This window comes from Helicoverpa armigera, chromosome 2 (genome assembly GCF_030705265.1).
Source record: "Helicoverpa armigera isolate CAAS_96S chromosome 2, ASM3070526v1, whole genome shotgun sequence".
Taxonomy (NCBI): Eukaryota; Metazoa; Arthropoda; class Insecta; order Lepidoptera; family Noctuidae; genus Helicoverpa; species Helicoverpa armigera.
In genome coordinates this window covers 13,730,061-13,751,237 of record NC_087121.1, presented here as the reverse complement: position 1 = coordinate 13,751,237, position 21,177 = coordinate 13,730,061, and the positions used below count along the sequence as shown (strand labels likewise).

Genomic DNA, 21,177 nt, shown 5'->3' with positions numbered 1-21,177 from the left:
ACTCATTCCTGCTGCACCCTCATATATGCATTTTACACTACGGACGGAGGACATGCATTTACCTTCCTATACTTTTTGAATAAGCAAGGGTAATACTGGCTCTCAAATGAAACTAAATCTTTAAAATAATATTTAATATCTATAAAGTCGTAGCATATCATTGTTATAATCCGTCATTTCATAGCGACATTCAAATTAGTGAGCGCTTTGGGCTCATACTTGAGTTCAGCTAGTCCTCGCTTCACAATATCGTTGACCCTGGCCGATCGCAGCTCTTTCCTGCAATTAGCTACGTCTTTCTCAGCGGCTGTCAAATTCTCCAGGTTGTTGAGTAACACCTAAGTAATTGGGCAGATAGCAAAATATGTGTTAATTAATAATATGTTAACCCAGCTTATTCAACACTCGAATACTTAAAAATAAACTATAAGGGCGCGTTCACACGAGACGAGCACGCCCAGCGCACGCCACCCGCGTCAAACTCGCATTGAAATTTGTTAAATAAGAATTTGAGTCTTATAATGCATCAATAGATATCAAATTGCATTTAACGAGGTCTACACGCGCACGTCATGCGCACGCCCCGCGCCCGCCTCGCGCCAACCCTGCACTCGCCCTGGCCGCGCTCTGCACCCTCCCAGCGTACGCGTTGTGATACCTGGAAGCCACTATGCCTAGTGAACGAAGTAGTCCAGTCACTAGTAGTAGTGGGCGCGAGGCGTGTGCGAGGCGGATGCAACGCGTGTGCGGGTTTAACGCGGGCACAACGCGTGCACGGGTGCTGTGCGTGATCGGCGCGTGTCATCTGAATACGCCCTAACTGAAATTAAACCCGCCAATTTTAGAGATCTCAATTTGAACGGGTTGAGCTAAGCAATAGTTGGTGAGGTTTCAATGGCACTTAACTGATCAAAACGCAGCTATAATCAATTATAGCCTGTTATAGTTCTCGACAAATGTTTTGTCGACACGGAACGGAGTCTCACACACAAACTATTTTAACTAACTGCGAGTGATGGAGGTGTGGAATGCCAAGGACCACATACATGTACTTATCCTCGGAATTTAGTTGCAAAACAACACTGAGTTAAGCGAGAACCATAAATAACTGCAAAAATTAAGAAATAAAACACATAATTTCCAATTGCAAACACTGCTGATCAAATTAAAGCACATATATTTAATTAAAAATAAAGAGCATAGCATAAATGAAAAAATGTTTAAATTGACTACAAAGCGTAATAAGGTGACTTTTCAAAATTGGTTGCCGCTTTCTGAGTCTTTATCATAGTAGGAGAATTGTAACTGAAAACATCGGAACAATAATAGTCTTTCAGAGTTCGCATATCAACGCACATACCATCATCTTTTGATTCAGCTGATTCACTTTCCATTAATTTTGTTACAAAGTCTCCGAATACTTTCGGTTGAAATTTACCTAAACTCGCGAAGTTAGGGCTGATTTGTGCCATTCTGGTGCAGAGAGAATGATGATCGGAGTAAAATAAGCAAAGGTTACAGGACTCGGCTAAAGCACGGAATATTTTCCAGTCAGCTCTCGCTTTCCCTGGAGGAGTGACGGCAGGATAGGCATACTGTGATCTTCCTTCCATATTCAAGTAGAGCCCGCCTGCCTCTGTATATGCACATCCTGGTAAAATCAAATTGGCAAACTCAGATCCACGATCGCCTTGGAAACCGACGTAAATTATTTTACAAGCGGAAGGCGGGTTCCATTGATAGAAAATTTCATCAGCTCCTAAGGATATAATAACTTTTGGGGATTTTGTCTCCAATGCACATAGAGCTCCAGTTTTCCATCCTGCCTCTAAGGCTCCGGCAAAGCTCGCTTCTCTGGTTACGATGTTAACAATGCCATAGCCCGCCTTTAATGATTCAGTCATTTTGTGACACATTTTCATAATCTTAGCACCCGAATTACCTTCCAATTGTGCCACTCCCACTAATACCAAGGGCCTTTTAGCACACTTTAAAATGTCAGCAGCCTTTGGTAGCGCCTTGATATCGTCTCCTAAATAGGTAACACGATAATTATAGTCGCAGCACGGTCCAACCACAAATATATCTGCTTCGTTAGTTCGATACGCCTGTCTAATCCACATATTTAAAATTGGTGCTTCAAATCTAGGATTAGTACCAACTAACAAAATTTTATCAGCTTGAGCAATATCTTTGAACTTGATATTAAATGAATATGACGCTCGAATGTCTGTACCAGTTTTCGTGTAGGACATATCTCGCTCCACGTAAGTATTCTCACACCCCAGCATGTTAAGCATGTCTTTACAAGTTACTAAAGTTTCCACGCTAGCATGTGGTCCTGCTATAGCCAGTATTTTTTCAGGCGCACATTTTCTAATCATTTCACTTGCTGTATCAAGAGCAGCATTCCACTCGAGAGGACAGCAGCACGTTCCCACACGTTTCATAGGTGTCACCAACCTCTGCATCTCGAGCGAGTCTATTGCCCATCTGCCCTTATCAGACACCCATTCCTGATTGATTTCATCATGTTCTCTAGGCAAGACGCGGAGCACTCGGTCAAATCTATAATTTATTATTATGTTAGTACCTGTAGCGTCTGTGACGTCAATTGAATTAGCTTTCTTGAGTTCCCAATGCCTGGCTTTGAATTTATAAGGTATGTTCGTAAGAGCACCCACAGGACATAAGTCAATAATATTCCCAGAAAGTTCAGATAAAAATAGTTTCGGAACAAAAGTTCCAATGAGCATGTCGTGACCGCGCCCCGTAGACCCTAAGATATCGAGACCACATACTTGTGAACCGAAGCGGATGCATCTCGTGCAGTGAATGCATCGATTCATTTCCGCTCGAATAAGTGGACTTAAAGTTTTGTTTTCTACCGCTCTTTTTCCTTCGAAATGTATGTCGGTAAACCGGGAACGATCATTGCCAAATCTCACAGACAAATCTTGTAGGTCACACTCGCCCCCCTGGTCGCATATGGGGCAATCTAAAGGATGGTCTACCAGTATAAACTCTAGAACAGCTTCTTGCGCTTTACCGGTCATTTCAGAGTTTGTGCGGATCTTCATGCCCTTGCCGACATTCACAGCGCAAGCAATTTGTGGTTTGTTCCAGCCCTCTATCTCCACAAGACACATTCGACAGTTCCCGGCTATAGACAAGCGTTCGTGGTAACAAAATGAAGGTATTGTCAGATTTTCTCTGCGCAGGGCTTGCATTATCGTATAATATGAAGGTACAGAAACAGACTTCCCATTTATCACTATGGGGATATTATTGCTTTTTTTTCTCTTTAGCAAAATCTGATGGACCTTGTTGCTTTTCAATACTTTGCTTGAAAATGATTTAAACATTTTCTTCTATATATTTGGAAACTGTCTCATGCATAAACGAATATCAATCAAATAATAAAATTGACATGCATGTCAATTTCGAGCAAAACATTTTTGACATTATTTTGTACGAGGTTTTATTGCTGAGGCTCTACAAAACTACAAAATAAAAACTTCAAATACCTGATGAATTGAGTCGATTAACAACACAAGGGCGTCTTTGAACTGGAAAAAGATTTCTGTAGCTCTCTGGTACCTGTGGAGAAGAACCGGGTCAGTGCAAAACGGTTTGATCACAATAAGTAATTTAATTTCAAATGGAGTATGAGAGAGTAAAGTAAGTAGATGGCCGACGGGGTCGAAACTTGCTAGAGTGACCACGGCCTAGCAAGCGCAGCGTAAGACGTCCACCAACAAGATGGACAGACAGACGACCTAATAGAGGTCGTCGGAAGACGTTTGATGCAGGTCGCTTTCAACCGGTATCTGTGGAGATCTAAGGGGCAGACCTATGTTCAGCAGTGGACGTCCTATGGCTGAGATAATGATGGTGATGATGATGTTGGGTCGGTACATACTTGTGGTCATGCACAGCATCAGTAAAGGCGTAGTCGAGTGCTAGTCGCAGGGACCGCGCGGCTCGAGGCGCGGCCGGCGCGGCCAGAACTCGCCGTGCCCCGCGCTCCGCACAGCGCGCCGCTACCAGTCGCGAGCACGCGTCCGCGCAAGCTGATGTACGCTCCCATCCGCTTCTAGGAAACACTTTACTATGGGAACTACAGAATGTTTCTTGTTCTGTTAGTAATATGAAGTATGTTAGTGTTTCAAAGCCCATAGTAAAAGGATTATCCTAAATTGAATATTACTTAATCTACCTATAGGCATGTAAATACTTGCTAGCTTTTACCTCATAGCTGACCTGACCTGATCTTGCACAAGAAGGAACTTTTAATCTTCCCTTCACAATATTTTTCTTAGGTGGTAAATTATAAATTATGAGATCATCATCATAATGTTCATTATGTGCCATATATTGAACTTTACAAAATAAAATTAACTTTTTAAAACTATTATAGACAGCCAAAAAGTTCTGACCTTCTAAACAAAAAAAGTTAAAATTACTCCTCACTTGCTAACAGTAGTGAGCTTCCAAGCCGGCATTGCATCGTCCAGCACCCTGACCGCCGCGTGCGCATACTCGGCGGCGGCGCGGAGTCGAGCCGACACCGTAGCGAGGGCGTCTCGGAGACCTAATGCCTTCGTCAACTCGCTCTCTTGAGCTGTCCCCGGGCGAGTACCATTGCCCCAGATGGACTCTAGAGATGATGAGTGATCCAAGGGTATAGGAAAAAGAATAAGAACACTGAACTATCAAGAGTAATTTACAATCTTAACAGGAAAGCAATGTATGTATGGTGGCTACGAGTGCTACGATTCTCGTAGTAGTCGTAGCCGCGCTACGTATCTCAGCGCGACTACGCAGCGTCTAAAGCAAACTTATATGCGAGTTCAACAAAAGAGAGAAGTCCTCAATGAAGTACAAGAACTTATTTTAAATACATAACATGTGTCAAATAACGCACTGTGTTTAATTTAGGCTTCATAAAAGATGTTTACGAAACGCGCTACTACATTGGCACGGAAAGTCATGATAGACGAGACCCTTACAAAAATACCCATAACCAAACTGAAAACTTCACCCTTTTTTAATTCGTCTAAAACTTACAACTTACCCAACAAATGTTGTAACTGTGCATACAGTGAGCGAGAACGCAATATCTGCGCGTGTAGAACTCGGCGTTCCCGCACAAGTTCCGCGTAGCGAACTCGCAGCCAGCTCAGTTCCAAACGACGCATTTCCTATATCAAATTACGGAAAAGAAAAAATATTCACTTAAATATGAACATTGAATGTGCCATTCCATTAAGCTATATACGTTTATTTCAATTAATATTAAGAGTTTATAGACACGCCATACCTTTCTATTAACATTAGCAATGAAATCTTCATTTTCTGAAGCCAACATCGGTCGTCTGTAGAGATCTAAATTTATGAACAGCTGAAAACAAAGAAGTGAAGTTCAGTAAATAAGGGTATTAGAAATGAGTACATGTTAGATGTAAATATTTATTACTGACCTGATGAATAGTTTTGGCATAGTTATCCTTAGTTACTGCAGCAGTGATCTCTTCAAACGTCCTAATTTCCTAAAAAGCGAAAATATTTACATATTTAAAACATTTTTCTATAACAAGTAAGTACTGGAAACCTATAACAGAACCAGGAGAGAACTCTCTTCTACGTTGCCGTGCCCTACAGGGTCCATACTGTACTATATTATTATGTAACACCTTTTAAACATATGGAGTGCAATAAACGTATTGAGTATTGAGTATTGAGAAAACTCTGACAATACAGCTTTTTAGGTCTGCAAACTCTTTGCGCTTTGGAATCGAGATTCTAATTTAAGGACAGGGCTCAGGGGCTCGTTATACGTGCTTCTTGGCTTTATTTCTTACCTGTTGTATGCTCTCAAGCTCAATAGCCACTACAGCAAGCCTGGCAGCAGGATGAGTCCTCTCACTCTTAGCTATCTCATCATCAAGTCTTGTCAACGCTGCCAGCACCGTCTCCACTTTACTCGAGTTCGATGTAGATTTCTGGTGTTCGGAGTACTGAGCAAATATAACACGTCGTAACTTTAATGAAAATTGATAAATGAAGAAGAACAATAACTACCCAACGTTTTGCAAAGCACAGGTACGCTTTTGTTTTGAATAGGAAAAGCAACTTATATTTTTTCAAGAATTATAGATCCTTTATTCTAGAGAACTATAACTCTTGAATAAAACTTTATGCAATTTCAAAATTAGGTACAATTTTAAGATGTCTTACAGCAGCAACGCTTCTTTTTTGTGAACTCGCCTTACACCCCATGCCCGACCCATTCACCATCACTGACTTACTACTCCGAGCACGTCTTGAACGACTAAATAGCAAAGCAAATAAAGGCGGTAAACGGGCCAAGGCTACTACGATACGGCCAGTATTCTTCAGGTTTTCATTCCGTAGACAATAGAGCGACGCGCCGCACGGTACCGAATGGCTTGACAAGTACTTTTTAAAATAATTATTGCGATGTATAAAAATGCGATCAAGTGAAAGTTGGATATGTTAAGTAGACAATCGGATTATATGGTGCATAATTATGTTACGAGTGGCTCATGTCTAGCAATAAATAAATAAAAATTGAAATACAGTCTCTTATGTTCTACACCTATGTACTCCCATATACATATACTGCCCCTACATGCTCCCCTTATGTACTACCTTAAACACTCCCGCTATGTACTTACCTCTCTCTCTTTCCTGCTATGCATCCCACATGATGGTTGAGTCAGCTTTCCTTATTTTTCTTCTCCACTTCGCTCTATCCGCTATGTACTTACCTACCTGAACTAAATGAATGTGAATGTACCTATGTAAGTGTAAGTAAATTTTCAGCCATTTCTCTCGCGTCAACACCTTCTTTGAGGGCTGGATCCGTCCCAGAAATCAATGATGTGCAAGCAGCAACCGTGGCATTAGGCCTTGTGTTTTTATACCCTGAAAGATAATATAAACCAGAGCAGAATACTACCTATTAGGTAATTTCTTCTCTTATGTAATTGGCAAATAACCAAATATATTATTCATATAATAGTTTGTGTTTCAATACTTACCGCTTATCCGATTATGCTTTAACAAGAATGTTTCGTACATCAGCGTAACATAATTAGTCACGATCACGGTATGTTTCATACATAACATGAAACTAGCATGATTTGCACCATTCTAAACATAAATAACGATACGCATTGCAGTGATTCAGCGAAACTATCAAATGTAAGGTAGGTTTAATAATATAAAGTACTTTTACCAAACCTGTGATTCATTTTAACAATTTTTTCTTCCAATACTTTTAATTTCTAAGAACCAGCCTAAATTGCGTAGTTCACTAACTATAAAAGGTTTTTCAACTATTTACTAAACGACAGCAAATTCTGTAAATATAACTCACATTACTATTAATTTTTCCCGCCTTTAACAAATGACACGTCGCGTCGTGTCGTAGTTGCGCTTCTGTTTCTGTTGAGACAACGAGAATATCATCCTCAACAATATGACGGCAGTGATTAAAATACTTTGGATTTTGGAACTATGCTGCATTAATATTTTATAAATAATTTACCATGTGATTATGATAAATCTTAGTAATATATTTTTTCTGAGATTTTTTTGTTAGAAATGAAAAATGTATTTTCGCTGATGCAAGCTGCAACGAAAAACTGTCAACGTCGACCGCCCTCCCCTTCACCCTTCTTCCGAATCCGAATCATCCTTGTCATATCGTTAAAGTTATTACAATTTTATAAATTATTAAATTATTTTAGTTTATTTTTTGTTACTTTATAGTTATTTTTAACAAAAACGTATCGATAGAAAAAACAAACAAGTGGTGAGTCAACAACAACATCTTATATTTTAGAAAGTGGCACATGTCGGTTGCTCTCGAATTTGATAACAATTTACCATTTTTAATAATTTCAGGTAGGGTTAAACGGTTAACTCTAGACCTCAGGCTTCGGCCTGCGGTCACAACATCACCGCAACAACAAAAAAAAACAAACGTAAACTGCAAAATTGTTTGCCATACTTCCCCCAGTATAACACAATTATTTCACAACATATTTTGTTACCTCGCTATCATGTCTCAGTGGAACAACACATACGCTTACAACAACCAGTACCAAGCCTGGAACGGCGACCCGAACGTCCAATATGTTAACCAAGCCTACTATCCCAATAGACCAGACCAACCTAATCAGTATGTGAGCTTTAATGAGTTTATTTCTCAAATGCAAAATAATGGTGCCCCAACTGCTAGCAACTATAACAATGTGCAATACGAGAGTTATCCTACTAGACAATATAATTACCAGAACATGCCTGCCACCCCACACAATCCCCAGTTAGACAGCTATGGATATGCAGCAACCGCTACCAACCTAGCTGGCACTGAAGCATACCCAATGAATGTACAAAATCAATACAACCCAGTGGCATCTGATCCCAGTGCATACACAAACGCAATGATACTCAAATCTAATCTCACTCCAACAGCTACTGAATTTGTGCCAAAAAGTTCTATGATGACACCGTCAACAAGCACTCAGAACATTCCTGAATCTAGTACTGTACATGACGACAATGAATCTAGAAGTAATTATAGTAATGTTAATGAATCTAGGAATCACTACAGTAGTGGGAATGATTCACAAAGTAACTATTCTAGTAATAATGAACCTCGAAATACCAACAGTAGTTCATCAGACACTAACTGGAGAGAGAGGTCACAGAACTCCCAGAAAAATGAAATCCATAAATCTGAATCATACCACCGTCCACAAGAGCATTCTAGGAACCAAGAATCTAATGGTCGCTACCGTGATGGGCATTATCGTAATAATGAATCAAACGGTCGAAATTACGAATCAAAGGGCCGTAATCATGAATCTAATAACCGCAATCAGGACCAAGAAGATAGGCAATATGAATCAAATAGCCGCCACCAAGATTCTAGTAGTCGCAACTATGAATCAAATAATCGTAATTATGATTCAAGTAACAAAAGGGGCCAAGGAAAATCTAATTATAAGTCAAAGAATAAAGATGATGCTCGTACCTTCTACAATAGTGCTATCAGTAAAGACAGTCAAGATGTGAGAAATGGCAGAGGAGAAGGTTCAGGTCGGGTAAAATTGGAATGGAACTCAAAGGCTTAAATGGAACCAGGCGTATATGAAGATGATCGTCAGATAGAAGAGAATCAAGATCGAGATCGAAACAGAAAAGGAAAACAGAAGAGAAGACAAAGATCGGCTGAAAAAAGAACGACAAGGCCAGCAAGAGCAGGAACGAAAAAGAGAGGAAAGAAAACAGAAAAGAGAAAGATCAAGAAATCTGATAATGGACCAAGTCCTGCTCGGTCTAAAAGTAAATACAATTTTGATCAAGGTATGTGCATACTTTATTTATTTTCCTAATGACTATTGCTTGGCCATTTATAAATCAAACAGTTTTATGCAATGCATTATTTAATCACCTATATTTTGATGATGTCATTTGACAATATACAATTCTTTAGACCCCTTTACTGCACATAGGTACAACAATAACACAGTTCTTTAATGTTCTATTGTAGCGAACAAAGAGATGACCCAGCGTGAACGCCTCACTGAGCAGTTGGATAAGGGAACGCTGGAATGCCTGGTCTGCTGCGACAGGGTCAAGCAGTTTGACCAGGTCTGGTCTTGCAGCAACTGTTACCATGTGTTACATCTCAGGTGTATTAGGAAGTGGGCCATGAGTAGTATGGTTGGTGAGTAGACTACATATTTACAGATATCCCATAAACATAAATTGTGTTTACGGCGCTCCCTAGACTAAGTAAATTGCGCAAAATTATGTACTGATATTACAAACATTGAAGACTAGCCGTTTTCCCGCGGTTTCACCCGCGTCCCGTTGGAACTACTGCCTGTACCGGAATAAAACATAGCCTGTGGCACTCAGGAACAATGTAGCTACTTTCAGTGTAAGAGTTTTGGAAATCTGACCGTTCTAAAGGTTACCCCCTACATACAAACTTACAAATTTTACCGCTTTATAATATTAGTACAGATTGCACAATTATTTTATGTGACGAAAATTTTTATTGCACAATGTTATTGTAGGTCTAGGTGTCTACCTATCTTGCAAGCTATGCAATATGACCTGAAAATATAACCTAATGCTATAAATGAAAACACAGTAGTTATTACATGAACTTGTTTTACAATAGAGTTAATTTCTCAAAACATTGCACAATATTACTAGACGAATGACTCATCAATTCAATATCTATAACATATCTTACTCATCAAAACATTGTAGTTATAAAAAAATGTTTACAAGATTATTATACAATGTACTCTTAAACTATCTAATATTTTTCCTCAATTTATAGATAACGATATTACCTAATGTCAAAATTGTTTCTATGCTAATATAATCTCAAGGCTCTAAACTATATTTAAAAATTCTTTCACTATTTGTAAGCTAAACTATTGGCATTATTTTGTCCGGGTAAAGGAAGTAGTTTTCAAGGGACGCGGGGGAAACCGCGCTAAACAAGTTTCTGCTATATTTATAAACATTTTAAAAAAGCAATTTCGAACATAAACTTCTTTAACTTCTACCTTTTTTTTTATCAGAGGGCAAATGGCGTTGCCCAGCCTGCCAGAACACGAACGAGGCCATTCCTACGGAATACCGCTGCATGTGCGGGGCTGTGCGAGCGCCTGAGTACCAGCGCGGCGCCGCAGGGGCGCACACCTGTGGTCGTGCCTGTCGCAGGGCAAGGGCCTGTCCGCACCCCTGTACGCTGTTGTGCCATCCCGGACCCTGTCCGCCGTGTCAGGCTACTGTCGTTAAGTACGTATTAGGAACGTTTATCTTGCAGGCACTTTGAAATAGAAGTAATTAGATTTGACTTTATTTTTAAATTTCTTTTTTGTGGATGAATTAATATTCTTATTCTTACTTATTGAATTTACTAGTTTTGTTTATTAACGTTTCAGTTAATTGCTATTGATATTTTTCAAACTAGCTGTGTCCCTTGGTATTATTTACCCTCTGCACTGGTATTGTGTTATATCTACTGCCCACACTATTGTTTTCAGACTACATTCTTCACACTTACCTCATTTTTTCGCGTTATCATTCATCTTTTATATTTTGTACCCCTATTTTATATGATATTCGTATTTATTTTCACACCATCAATATCCAGATAACCATACTTCAATTGCTTACCATGACTATCCTAACAAAATGGTCACTATCCATTTTTCCCACAGACAATGTGGTTGCGGCGCCGAGAGCCGCTCGATCCTCTGCAGCAGCAAGTTACCTCAAGTGTGCGGGCGTACCTGTGGCCGTACCCTGGAGTGTGGCGTGCATACCTGTGCTAAAGACTGCCACGAAGGACCCTGCAATACCTGTACTGAGACTGTCGAACAAGGTACAATCTCTTTAATCACTCATTTGTTACTAACAGTCATTCATTGCTTGATGTTTTAGCAGTAGAAAGATTGATGTTTTAGATATTATTGCTTCTTGATCTCGAGGATATTGATGTCAAAAATCAATAATTTATGTTAGAATCTAAAATTGCCATTGGTGTTGTGCCTGTTTATCAGTGCTTATATCTTTTCCACAGTATGCTTCTGCCCAGCCGCGAAATCCCGTTCAGTTCCCTGCACCGCAGAAACGGGCGGCGTCAGTAGCTGGGAGTGCGGCGACGCGTGCGGACGTGTGCTCGCGTGTGGCGCACACGTGTGTCGCGCTAAGTGTCACGCGCCACCCTGTCCTGCTTGCCAGTTGCTCCCGAAACATGTGAAGACTTGCCCTTGTGGGAATACGCAGTTAGTATATTTATAGATTACCTACCTCGCAAATAAATCAGAAAAAAAGTTTTCAAAAAAATCTTCTAATTTGTACATATTTAAAGTCATAACAATATTATGTAGGCTTTAAGTTGACCGAAACCCATTTCAAGTAGTCGGTTCAGTTGCCAAGAACTTGCTTAGTAAGCTTAGCAAGTCTAAAGTGTACTTACGATGTTACGATTATTGTTATGTTTTTATTCATCAACCCTTAAAATTAAATAGATCAAAATTTTTTACCCGAATTTTCTAAGTAACATGATTGTCCTTAGGTTGGCGAAAGACTCGCGCAAATCGTGCACTGATCCCATCCCACTGTGTGGTAACATTTGCGCCAAGCCTCTGAACTGCGGCCCGGCTGGAGACAAACACTTCTGCAAACTAAACTGCCATGAAGGTAAGACTACTTTCACATAAACCACAAAAAAGAATCTAAGTGTCTTTCTATCACTACTTCTTATGTCTATTCCATAGGATGAACAAAAAAAAGCTTCTTCCCATTGCCAGACTCTGATACCACAAAGATAAAAAAAAAAAAAACAGGTCATTAGATAAATAGCAACATATTTACCCAGAGTACCTGAATTGAACTTGACACTACAACATCCTATCCAAAAGCATATAGCGAAACAGTTTCGCTATATGCTTTTGGATGTATATAGTTTCGCCGAAACTCAAAATCATTTATTGAAAGTACGCTAAATTACCTAATTACATTAGCACTTTTCCAAGTCAAAAATTACAAAAAGACAGTACCCCTAACAACGTATCTCTTACACCATTTTCTTATGTATATGGTTTGCCATCAGGTCCCTGCCCCGAATGTCCCGACAAGACGGTGCTACAATGTCTGTGCGGACACTCCAGCCGCGAGGTGCCGTGCGCCGACCTGCCTGCTATGTACAACAATGTTATGTGCCAAAAGAAGTGTAACAAGGTTGGTTTTTCACTACTCCAAGACTATTGATACTCAGAATCGGTTATATCCAAGTTAGAAAATGAGGATATCTGCTTCAAAATTGAGTTATAAGATTTCAGCTGAACAGACTTTCATTGACATTGCAAGTTAAATGAAAGCTTGTGTTAAAAAAAACAGTACGTAATTCTCATAGCCCTTAGCATTACAATGGCATACAACAGACTGAACAAACAACCAGCATTTATGTTGTAAGAGTTTATTCTTTAGAATTCACTATTCAAACATGGCTTTACATAGCAACAAAAAAATCGCAATAACTGTATTATTGCTGACAAATTAATTCCTCTACAGCAAAAACTTAAGATTTTGTAATTTTTAGCAAATCAGAATATATTTGTAAAATATTGCCTCTATTTTCAAACTCTTATATCCCTGGTCATATTTATCACATTTACTGTACTTGTCTACAGAAATTATCCTGCGGTCGTCACCGCTGCCGCACGCTGTGCTGCGCGGCGACGTCGCACCGCTGCGGCGTGGTGTGCGGCCGCACGCTGTCCTGCCAGACGCACCGCTGTGAGGAGTTCTGTCACACGGGCCACTGTGCTCCATGTCCGCGCGTCAGTCAGTATCCTACATTACGATATTAACACACAATTCTGAACACAATAATGGTGTTTTCATATATAAAATTACCTCCCAGGTTTCGAAGAACTTACATGCGAATGCGGCGCCGAAGTAATCCTACCACCAGTCCGCTGTGGAACTAGACCTCCCGCCTGCAGCGCCCCCTGCATCCGCGAGCGTCCCTGCAAGCATCCACCCCACCACTCGTGCCACTCCGGCGACTGTCCGCCCTGTGTCGTGCTCACTACCAAGCGCTGCCACGGTGACCATGAGGTACGGCTTATGTAGCACCCGCCGCACCACTCGTGCCACTCCGGCGACTGTCCGCCCTGTGTCGTGCTCACTACCAAGCGCTGCCACGGTGACCATGAGGTACGGCTTATGTAGCACCCGCCGCACCACTCGTGCCACTCCGGCGACTGTCCGCCCTGTGTCGTGCTCACTACCAAGCGCTGCCACGGTGACCATGAGGGTACGGCTTATGTAGCACCCGCCGCACCACTCGTGCCACTCCGGCGACTGTCCGCCCTGTGTCGTGCTCACTACCAAGCGCTGCCACGGTGACCATGAGGTACGGCTTATGTAGCACCCGCCGCACCACTCGTGCCACTCCGGCGACTGTCCGCCCTGTGTCGTGCTCACTACCAAGCGCTGCCACGGTGACCATGAGGTACGGCTTATGTAGCACCGCCGCACCACTCGTGCCACTCCGGCCACTGTCCGCCCTGTGTCGTGCTCACTACCAAGCGCTGCCACGGTGACCATGAGGTACGGCTTATGTAGCACCCGCCGCACCACTCGTGCCACTCCGGCCACTGTCCGCCCTGTGTCGTGCTCACTACCAAGCGCTGCCACGGTGACCATGAGGTACGGCTTATGTAGCACCCGCCGCACCACTCGTGCCACTCCGGCCACTGTCCGCCCTGTGTCGTGCTCACTACCAAGCGCTGCCACGGTGACCATGAGGTACGGCTTATGTAGCACCCGCCGCACCACTCGTGCCACTCCGGCGACTGTCCGCCCTGTGTCGTGCTCACTACCAAGCGCTGCCACGGTGACCATGAGGTACGGCTTATGTAGCACCCGCCGCACCACTCGTGCCACTCCGGCGGCTGTCCGCCAGCCCAGGAACTATTATATATCTGGCAAATAATTTTCCCCTTTCCGTAAGATAGATACTTATTAATACTAAAAATTTTCATAATTCATAAGTAATTTCTTCTTCGACAGGAACGCAAAACAATACCGTGTTCTCAAGAAGAGTTCTCGTGCGGATTGCCTTGCGGTAAGCCGCTGCCATGCGGCAAACACACCTGCATCAAGACCTGTCATAAAGGACCTTGTGATACTGGCAAGTGAGTACACTTCGATATATTGAATTTTGTCTGTACATATTCATATCTATAATATAAAAATGAATCGCAAAATGTGTTGGTAAGCGCATAACTCAACAACGCCTGGACCAATTTGGCTAATTCTTTTTTTGTTGTGTTCGTTATTGTCAGGAGAAGGTTCTTATGAAAAAAAAATAGGGTAAAGTAGAGAAGTCAGTTGACGGGAGCGAAGCCGCGGGCAAAAGCTAGTATAAATTATAAAAATATAAAGAAGGTCTAGTTTGGAATATAATTGTGGGTTTGATAATCCAATGGAAATAATCAAGACACTGACCAACTCTTAACGCTCTTCTAAAAACACCGAACGGCTGTCCCAATATACGCATGTGTCTTAAGCGATGTTGCCGCTATATTCCCTACACACTGAGCCACGCCACGCAACGTTGCCACACTTCTCAGAGCACTCCTAACCTCCTACAATTCACCAGGTGCACCCAACCTTGCATGGAGAAGCGTCCCAGCTGCGGTCACCCGTGCGCAGCCCCGTGCCACGTGGCGGCCGGCACAGCCTGCCCCAGCACGGCGCCGTGCCGCCGTCCCGTGCGGGCTACCTGCCCCTGTAACCGCAGGCACGCGGAGCGAGCTTGCGCGGATAATGCACGGGATTTAGCCAAGTAAGTTATTAATATAGATCAAATATAGCTCATTGGTAAGCTCATATTCGGCCAGCACGGCGCCGTGCCGCCGTCCCGTCAGGGCTACCTGCCCCTGTAACCGCAGGCACGCGGAGCGAGCTTGCGCGGATAATGCACGGGATTTAGCTAAGTAAGTCACTGATAATTTATTTATTTATTTTTGTACACACACATAATATACATAGTTAGTTAGATAGGTTAGGTATGTAATTAAGATAATATATGTAGTTGAAATATGGCTTTTTGGCAAAGTCATTTGTATTATTGTATTGTTCCTAGTTTTATTTATTTGTTGTTTCTTGCGTCATTTTTGTGATGAATAAATGGTTTTCTTCTATTATCTTATCAATACGAAATTCATGGTTTCTGTTTTATTTTTGGTCAGTTTTGGGATTTTTTTTTACAATAACAGAAAAACGAGTTTTGTGTTCAAATGGTAGAGTGTTGGGTTATTCACGAATATCACGCATCTCCTGTACAACATTACTAAAAGTTTGAATTGTTTACCTAACTGAATTTATTTTTTTGCAGAATGATGAGTGCTCTAGCGGCCACGAAGATGTCAGAAGGCGGATCAGTAGACCTATCAGATGTACAACGCCCTGGCAACATGCTTAAAACGTAAGTTGTTTCTGCTGCCAATGGTGGGTCTATTGTAGTGGGCACCGGTTTTCCCTTATGTACTTAATTATGTTATCACCCTATGTGCTCTCTAGAGATGTAAAGTGACCGTCACGTTATATGTGACCGATTTATCTGACCGAGCATATTGGACATTTATCCAATTTGACCGGTCACTTATTGTCATTTATTGTCAGCAACGTCAGAATCGTTTTTTTTTTGTATAAAAATAGAATTTATTAGAAATAAACGTTTTTTCTTTCTTTATTTTATAAAACTACAGAAGTTTTAGAATCATCGAAGCTAACCAAATGTCATTCATCGATCTTTAAGATAAGATTTCGCCCGGCGAGAGATGTCGTGCGGTGTTCCGCAGGGGTCGGTTCTGGGCCGCTCTTGTGGAACATCGGCTACGACTAGGTGCTGCGCGCCGACCTCCCTAGCGGCGTCAGCGTGGTCTGCTACGCTGACGACACGCTGGTTCTGGCACAGGGGAGGTCGCACCAGGAGGCGGCCGACATAATGACGCGCGGGGTTGCGACGATCATCGAGAGGATCTAGCTGCTGGGCCTGGAGGTGACCTTGCACTAATCCGAGGCCATGTGCTTTCATGGGCTTCGAAACGCGCCACCTTCAGGCTCCCAAGTCACGGTGGGACTCGTCCTCGACAGCCGGTGGAACTTCGTTGAGCATTTCCGACGTTTGGGCCCCAAACTGGAGAAGGCAGGTGCTGCCTTCAAACGGTTCCTGCCCATTCTGGGAGGCCCAAACGCCCCCTGCCGTAAACTCTACGTGGGGGTCATGCGGTCCATGGCCCTTTACGGGGCCCCGGTATGGGGACGTTCGGTACGGCCGCGGGCTGTACAGTACCTGAACGTGCCCCAAAAGGTGATAGCCATTAGGCTAATCCGGGGGTACCGTACGATCTCCCGCGAAGCAGCTGGCCTACTTGCTGGACTGCCACCGTGGAATCTGGAGGCGAGAGTCTTCTTGCGCCTGTACGACTGGCGCGAGGAGACCCTGCGCCGGGGGGAAACTCCGCTACCGCGGCCAGTTGTCGCGCAGCGGGCGGAGCTCCGGCGCGATCTCATGGTGGCCTGGAGGGAGCGACTGTCGCAACCCAGTAGAGGGCACGCCACCATCGTGGCGGTAAGTCCCCTCTTTGGGGAGTGGCTCGGGAGGAGTCATGGCGCCCTCACGTACCGCATGACGCAGGTCCTCACCGGACACGGTTGTTTCGGGAGGTACCTGCACCGAATCGGTCGTGAGGAGGCGCCCGGGTGTCACCACTGTGCGGACAGCCCCGAGGACATGGTGGAGCACACAGTCCAGGTGTGCCCCGCATGGGATGGGCACCGCCGGGTCCTCGTCGAGGCTTTAGGCGGCGGCGACCTCTCGCGTCCGGCCCTGATCCAGGCCATAGTCCGGGGCGAGAGGGAATGGGATGCCGTCGCCTCCTTCTGCGAAGCAATCATGCTCGAGAAGGAGGAGGCGGAACGCCAGAGAGTTCGCACCTCTCATCCCAGCCGCCGTGCTGGACCAGGCAGACACCACGGGCGCCGGGTGTCGCGAGATGACTCCCGGCCACCGTAGGTGTGGGCCTGTGGGCGGTGAGTTCGGGTGGCTCATCGTCCCTCTGTCTACTTAGACGACAGACCCGTGTCGACGGCGCGCGTTGCTCCACGCGCTCCTCAAAGAGATGTCAGCAACCCCAGAGGGGCCCAGTTGGGCTAAGGCCTGCCGGGGCTGCGGGTTGTTCGAAAGAGTTACCGCGGCTCTGGTACATAAAAGGCCTACGACGGAACACGACGGTTTTTAGGCAGTAAGAGTCTGACACTCCCTCACCGCTGCTAACCCACAGCGGGAGGGCTCATTTGATGATTTTTAACGTCGATAAAAAAAAAAATTTCGCCGACACTCTATGATTAATAAAAATAAATACGTACTTGAGAGTATATCTTTTTAAAAGGTTATCTATGCACTATGTTAGTTTAGAAAGGCAGTAGGTAGGTAGGTATTATTTCACATTCATAATGTTTTTAATTTGCTTGAGACGAAAATAATAATTGTACCAAGTAAAAATACTTATTTAATATATCTGAACAGTCTGACAATAAATGTCCAATGTGACCGGTCATTTAATATTAATTGACGGTCACTTATCGTTTGTGACCGTCAGTTTACAACACTAGTGCTCTCCCATTATTTTCCCTCAATGCACTACCCCTATGAGCTCCCCTGTCTACGCCCTTATTCACTCATACATACCAATACATACTCTCCTATGTAGTTACCCCAATGTACTTCCTTATTTTATCCCCTATGTACTCCCCTACATACACCTTTATGTACTAGCCTTGTTCACTCCCACATGTTCTTGAATTAAATAATGTGCATATGTATGATTTAATGTGTAAAAAAAATAATCCTAGCTATTGGATGTGTCCAATTTTCAACGCAATATTTTATTCTACAGTCTAGAATGCGACGACGAATGCCGCGTCGAAGCCCGCACCCGTCAACTGGCACTAGCCCTTCAGATCCGCAACCCCGACGTATCAGCGAAGCTAGCGCCGCGGTACAGCGAACATGTTCGAGCTACGGCTGCAAGAGAACCTGCTTTTGCCAACCAGATACATGATAAACTTACTGAGCTGGTTCAGCTTGCTAAGAAGGTAATTTTTTAACTAAAATACATGTATTTTACATATGATGTCCTCCTAGCCGATTATCGGCTGCGGTGGCTGTTCTCATGTAAGGAGATTAGCCAACTGCGCAGGACATATTATAGTGCACAAGCAGACACAAGTGCACTCACTATTCCTCCACTCTCATAGCCCGATGGGACGGTAATCCGACATGACCGGAGAGGGATCAGGCAAGAGAAAAGACATGTATGAATAATATAATATAAAAAATAAGTTACAACAAGTCTTGTTAATAAAGTCGAACAAATTCGTACGTAACACTCCCATTTATTCGTGGTTTGTTCCCACTAGTTCTACTGCTTAGTTCTACCGTAGAACTAATGGGAACTTTTTTCCCCACTAGTTCTACTATTTGAGGTGTAACAAAATAGTAGAACTAGTGGGAATTATGGTTTTTATTGGTATTCCCACTAGTTCCACTGAACATTGGCAGTAGAACTAATGGGACATAATTTTGTTCTACTAGACAGAAGAAGTACAATGTGTACATGCTCAAAACTATCCTACTATCAAAACTATCTTCTTATGATTTTTTTTAATGAAAATCTTTGTAACATTAACCTGGTATTTGTTTTGCCAGTCGAAACAGAAGACTCGAGCGCACTCGTTCCCGTCGATGAACTGGCAGAAGCGTCAGTTCATACACGAGCTGTGTGAACACTTCGGCTGTGAGAGCGTCGCCTACGATGCCGAGCCTAACAGAAACGTTGTGGCCACTGCTGATAGAGAGAAGGTGAGTCGAATAAAACTGTTTTTCCTTTGCATTCGAAATTCGATTTATATAATAATAATAATGTCGGGACACCTTTTCAACCACGGTCAGTTAGCCCCATGGTAAGTTATTAATAAACCTGAGTTATGGGTGCTAACACAACTGATAAACTACATTTAGCTACGTAACAAATACATATTTATAAATACATTAACATCCAGACCACGGCCATCAAGCATGCTCATCACACAAATGTCGACCACCGAACCGGGAATCAAACCCGGGACCTCAGGTTCGGCAGTCCAGAAATGAAATCGGTTCGGCTTAAACCAAACCTCAGGTTCGGCAGTCCGGCAAGGTGACATCGTGGTCGTCGTTTTCTTTTTATGGAAAATAACTTATCTTTTTCCAGTCTTGGCTGCCAGCAATGAGTGTATTGGAGGTGTTGGCACGCGAGGCAGGCAAGCGTCGCGTGCCCGGCCCCGTGCTGCGCGCCCCGCCCGCCGCCTCGCCCGCCGCGCCCGCGCCTTCGCACTCCACACAGCATGCAGTCACCAAGTAAGTATAAGCGTAATTTATGAAGGGATTTTGTTTGTGTCTGGTACCCTCACTAATTGAACCATACACAGCTATTACACCGCCGCATTGGTCTTTTGTACGAACTTACTTCCCAGTTTAAGCCAACCGAGATACTCCAGCCAGAGTCTACCACACTTCACACTTCATTTAACTACAAAGTCTCGGGTTCGATTCCCGGGTCGGGACGAAATCGCTTTGTGGGTTTTAGAAGACTCACACGGAGCCTGAAAGTTAGTGATTGATACACCCGTGCATCGGAGAGCACGTAAATGTCGGTCCTGCGCCTGATCTTTCTCCGGTCGCGTCGGATAATATGTCCTTCGCAGTTGGCTTATCTCCTTATATGAGAACACCCGCCGTAGCCGTAAATCGGCTAGGAGGACATCATCATCATATTCCCAGACCTCCAACAATTAACCATCTTTTCAGATCAACAGGCGGCTGGGCGACACTAACGTCCACGAACGCATGGGCGGCTCGCAGCCAGCCGAAGCCACAACCGGCAGCCGCGCCACCCGCCGAGAAGATCGACTACTTCGACAACCCGCCTGACAACTAGGCCAATTAGCTCAAATTATATAGCTTAGTCGTACACTCAGTGCTTATTATGTCAAAATAATTTACTATATTTATTTATTGGGATCAAAATTCTGGCCAGGCGCCATTTTTAACTAATTTGGTCTATAGAACGTGTGTTGGGACCACGGATAACAAATCTATCTACTACTATCGGAGAAGTCATAACGGAAAATCTTCAAAGAAAATAGCACGCCGAAATGCATGTGTTCGGGAACGTTACTGGCTCCGCCCTCATACGCCTTCTTCGTAACCCGCTTAATTTTTCAAAAACCAAATCGCCAATTAATCAAGACCAATCTGTTCACAGATATGTCAAGATATCCAAACTTTCGTTCTAGTAACTTATCGTTTTGGTCACGCCTATCGCATGTTACGTGACCTACAAGAAGCCACCTGACCTATCATGCTTTATGGCATCTCCGCTCATCTTTCCTTCCTCCATGGTTGGGACGTTCAATGAGGGTTTTTGAAATTTTTTCTGCCACCGGGTGGCGCCACGTATGCGTCTGGTCCAAACAGCTGTCAAATAG

General features: G+C 43.4%; 3 protein-coding genes across 3 annotated transcripts; 1 reads left to right on the top strand and 2 right to left on the bottom strand.

Moving 5' to 3' along the window:
- Nucleotides 1-168: 168 nt before the first annotated feature.
- LOC135118763 (uncharacterized) lies at nt 169-6,725 on the bottom strand. Its single transcript, XM_064041591.1, has 9 exons — nt 6,702-6,725; nt 5,865-6,020; nt 5,484-5,552; nt 5,324-5,404; nt 5,078-5,204; nt 4,474-4,660; nt 3,923-4,096; nt 3,528-3,600; nt 169-338 (listed from the first exon to the last, which is right to left on the bottom strand). Exons 1-9 carry the CDS (start codon nt 6,723-6,725, stop codon nt 174-176), a joined length of 1,056 nt encoding a protein of 351 aa, XP_063897661.1. The 3' UTR covers nt 169-173.
- LOC126055260 (NADH-ubiquinone oxidoreductase 75 kDa subunit, mitochondrial) lies at nt 1,153-3,401 on the bottom strand. The gene has a single exon (XM_049843768.2). The coding sequence runs from the start codon at nt 3,363-3,365 to the stop codon at nt 1,230-1,232; it is 2,136 nt and encodes a 711-aa protein (XP_049699725.2). The 5' UTR covers nt 3,366-3,401; the 3' UTR covers nt 1,153-1,229.
- Nucleotides 6,726-7,657: 932 nt separating the features above from the next.
- Nucleotides 7,658-21,105, top strand: LOC110378011 (protein shuttle craft). Its single transcript, XM_064041575.1, has 18 exons — nt 7,658-7,843; nt 7,936-9,135; nt 9,181-9,402; nt 9,590-9,766; nt 10,641-10,860; nt 11,286-11,449; nt 11,648-11,852; nt 12,146-12,270; nt 12,683-12,810; nt 13,263-13,416; nt 13,496-13,692; nt 14,650-14,774; nt 15,242-15,427; nt 15,980-16,069; nt 18,546-18,744; nt 19,358-19,510; nt 19,902-20,047; nt 20,498-21,105. Exons 2-18 carry the CDS (start codon nt 8,094-8,096, stop codon nt 20,625-20,627), a joined length of 3,663 nt encoding a protein of 1,220 aa, XP_063897645.1. The 5' UTR covers nt 7,658-7,843; nt 7,936-8,093; the 3' UTR covers nt 20,628-21,105.
- Nucleotides 21,106-21,177: the final 72 nt, after the last annotated feature.